General features: G+C 50.6%; 1 protein-coding gene across 1 annotated transcript; it reads right to left on the reverse strand.

The window, feature by feature from the left end:
• Positions 1-375: 375 nt before the first annotated feature.
• On the reverse strand, positions 376-1,636 carry MAGEA10 (MAGE family member A10). Its single transcript, XM_005700508.3, has 2 exons — positions 1,334-1,636; positions 376-1,279 (listed from the first exon to the last, which is right to left on the reverse strand). The coding sequence occupies exons 1-2, from the start codon at positions 1,520-1,522 to the stop codon at positions 404-406; spliced, it is 1,065 nt and encodes a 354-aa protein (XP_005700565.3). The 5' UTR covers positions 1,523-1,636; the 3' UTR covers positions 376-403.
• Between the last annotated feature and the right edge of the window lie 307 nt (positions 1,637-1,943).

A 1,943-nucleotide genomic window follows, 5' to 3' on the forward strand; every position in this document is an offset into this window, starting at 1 on the left:
AAAAAGTAAACCACTAAATTTTTTCCTCTATTTTACTAAGTTCTTTCACATTTTCAAGGAAATTCTTATTCTAATGCCATCTTATTACAGAGTACAAATAAAATGAAAAGTTTCCCAATTTGTCTTAAAATATCAAAATTCTGTATCCTAAACTGAAAAAAAAAAAGCTAAATGTGCCAATGTCATGCATAAACCTAGGTTTTGAGAATAACAGACTTTCTAGTTGAGTAACAGCATTTTAAGATGCCAAAAAATAAAAGAAGATCAAGTTCGAAGTCACCTCAGTGGAAGAGAAACACAAAGATGCTATTTACTACGATTCCCTTGCCCCCAGTCTGTCCCTCTACTAGTTAGATCATTGACTGCCCTCTTAAAGCACAGAGTGAAGAATCTGCCTTGGACTTCACTCAGGGCAGAAGCTGCTAGATGGGGCACTAGAACTTTCACTGGCCATGGCACTAGTATCATCCGTGGTGGTAATTCCAGATTGGGCTCTCTCTTCCTGCTGTCTCAACGCCTCCTCATACCACAGAGGGAAGGCTCTAGGGTCACTTCCACTGATCTTAGCCAAAAACTCCAGGAGAGTCATCTTGCAGATCTCCGCGTGGGCCCGGGGACCCCACAGAAACTCATAGCGGGCAGGATCACTGTTGGGCACCTGTCGGTACTCGAAGTACTGCTCCTGCACCAACACTCTGGTAATAAGCTCCCTGGGCTCCCCATAGATAAAGTGATCTGTCCCATCATATACCCCCATCACATTCAGTACTTCCCACACCTTCTCCTCAGAGACACAGTCACCCTCCATAAAGATCATGCTCAGGATAACTATCAGAATACCGTTCTTGGGCATGGTCTCCCCATCACTCATCATCCCATCGCAGGTGAGGCCCAGGGTAGTGACCAGGGCATAGGAGTCGTTGCTGGGGTCCACTTCCTTCACATCCACGCCAAACGCCAGCTGCAGGCACTCCAAGGCTTCTCTGAAGATCTCAGGGAAGTGATCCTGGTAATCTTTGATGACGACATTCAGCATTTCCGCCTTTGTGGTCAGCTCCTTAGTGCGATACTTGAGGAGCAGAAACTCTACCAGATCAGCCACCTTGTCATTAATCACATTTCTGGGCAGGGACTCAGCATTTGGCAGAGCCTCAGAGGTGCTCAGACTCTCCTCTTTTTGGCTGCTGGAGCCATCCTCAGATTGGCTCATTGGAGAGGCAACAGCAGTGGGAGAGAGAAAGGAACTCGGAGGATTCTGTGAAGGACCCTGGGAAGGATCCTGGGACAGACCCTGGGAAGGATCCTGGGAAGGACCCAGGGGCCCAGGAATAACATTAAGCTCCTCCTCTGGGGAGCTCAAGATCAGAGGATAAAAAGAAGAGGAGGAAGAGGAAGAGGAGGAGGGAAATGAGGAGGAGCAGGTGGAGGATGACGATGTATCCTCTTCCACAACTGCAAGAACACTTTGGGTCTCACTGCCTTCCTCAAGCACGCAGCGCCTTCGCTTTGAAGCATGAGACATGATGACTGGTTTCCGGCAACAGACAGGAGTGTGGGCAGAGGTAACAGATGGGGGACCACGGGCCTGGGGGAGAGAGAGGATGAGAGCGCCCTCAGCTGAGAAACGAACCCTGGGTGGTCTGACACAGGCCACTTACAAGTCTCCTCTCGAGGGGAGCTCTTGGACGGAACAGGGGCACTCCTCCTGGGCGGCCTGTCTGCTGGCTACCAAAGAAGGAAGGGCAGGGGCTCCCCAGGATGCAGTCAGCCCATCCCGAGGTTCCAGGGTTCACATTGTGGGGGCACTTGAGCCTTGTGGGTTCCCCTCTGTTCTGGGATAGGGGGCCTCTGGTGCACACTCAGGGCACTCTCCTTACCTTGACTCTTGGTTCTGCCTGGACCTCCTCTGCTCTCTGACTTCAGGACACCGGCCTCAGACCTCC

The sequence above is a fragment of the Capra hircus genome, unplaced genomic scaffold, assembly GCF_001704415.2.
Source record: "Capra hircus breed San Clemente unplaced genomic scaffold, ASM170441v1, whole genome shotgun sequence".
In the NCBI taxonomy this organism is placed as follows: Eukaryota; Metazoa; Chordata; class Mammalia; order Artiodactyla; family Bovidae; genus Capra; species Capra hircus.

Excerpts from the sequence above, each read along its gene's own strand:
- MAGEA10 (XM_005700508.3), bottom strand. The coding sequence starts at position 1,522 with ATGTCTCATGCTTCAAAGCGAAGGCGCTGCGTGCTTGAGGAAGGCAGT. Across the intron at positions 1,280-1,333 it reads CCCCAGAGGAGGAGCTTAAT|GATCCTTCCCAGGGTCCTTC; the intron begins GTTATTCCTGGG and ends GGTCTGTCCCAG.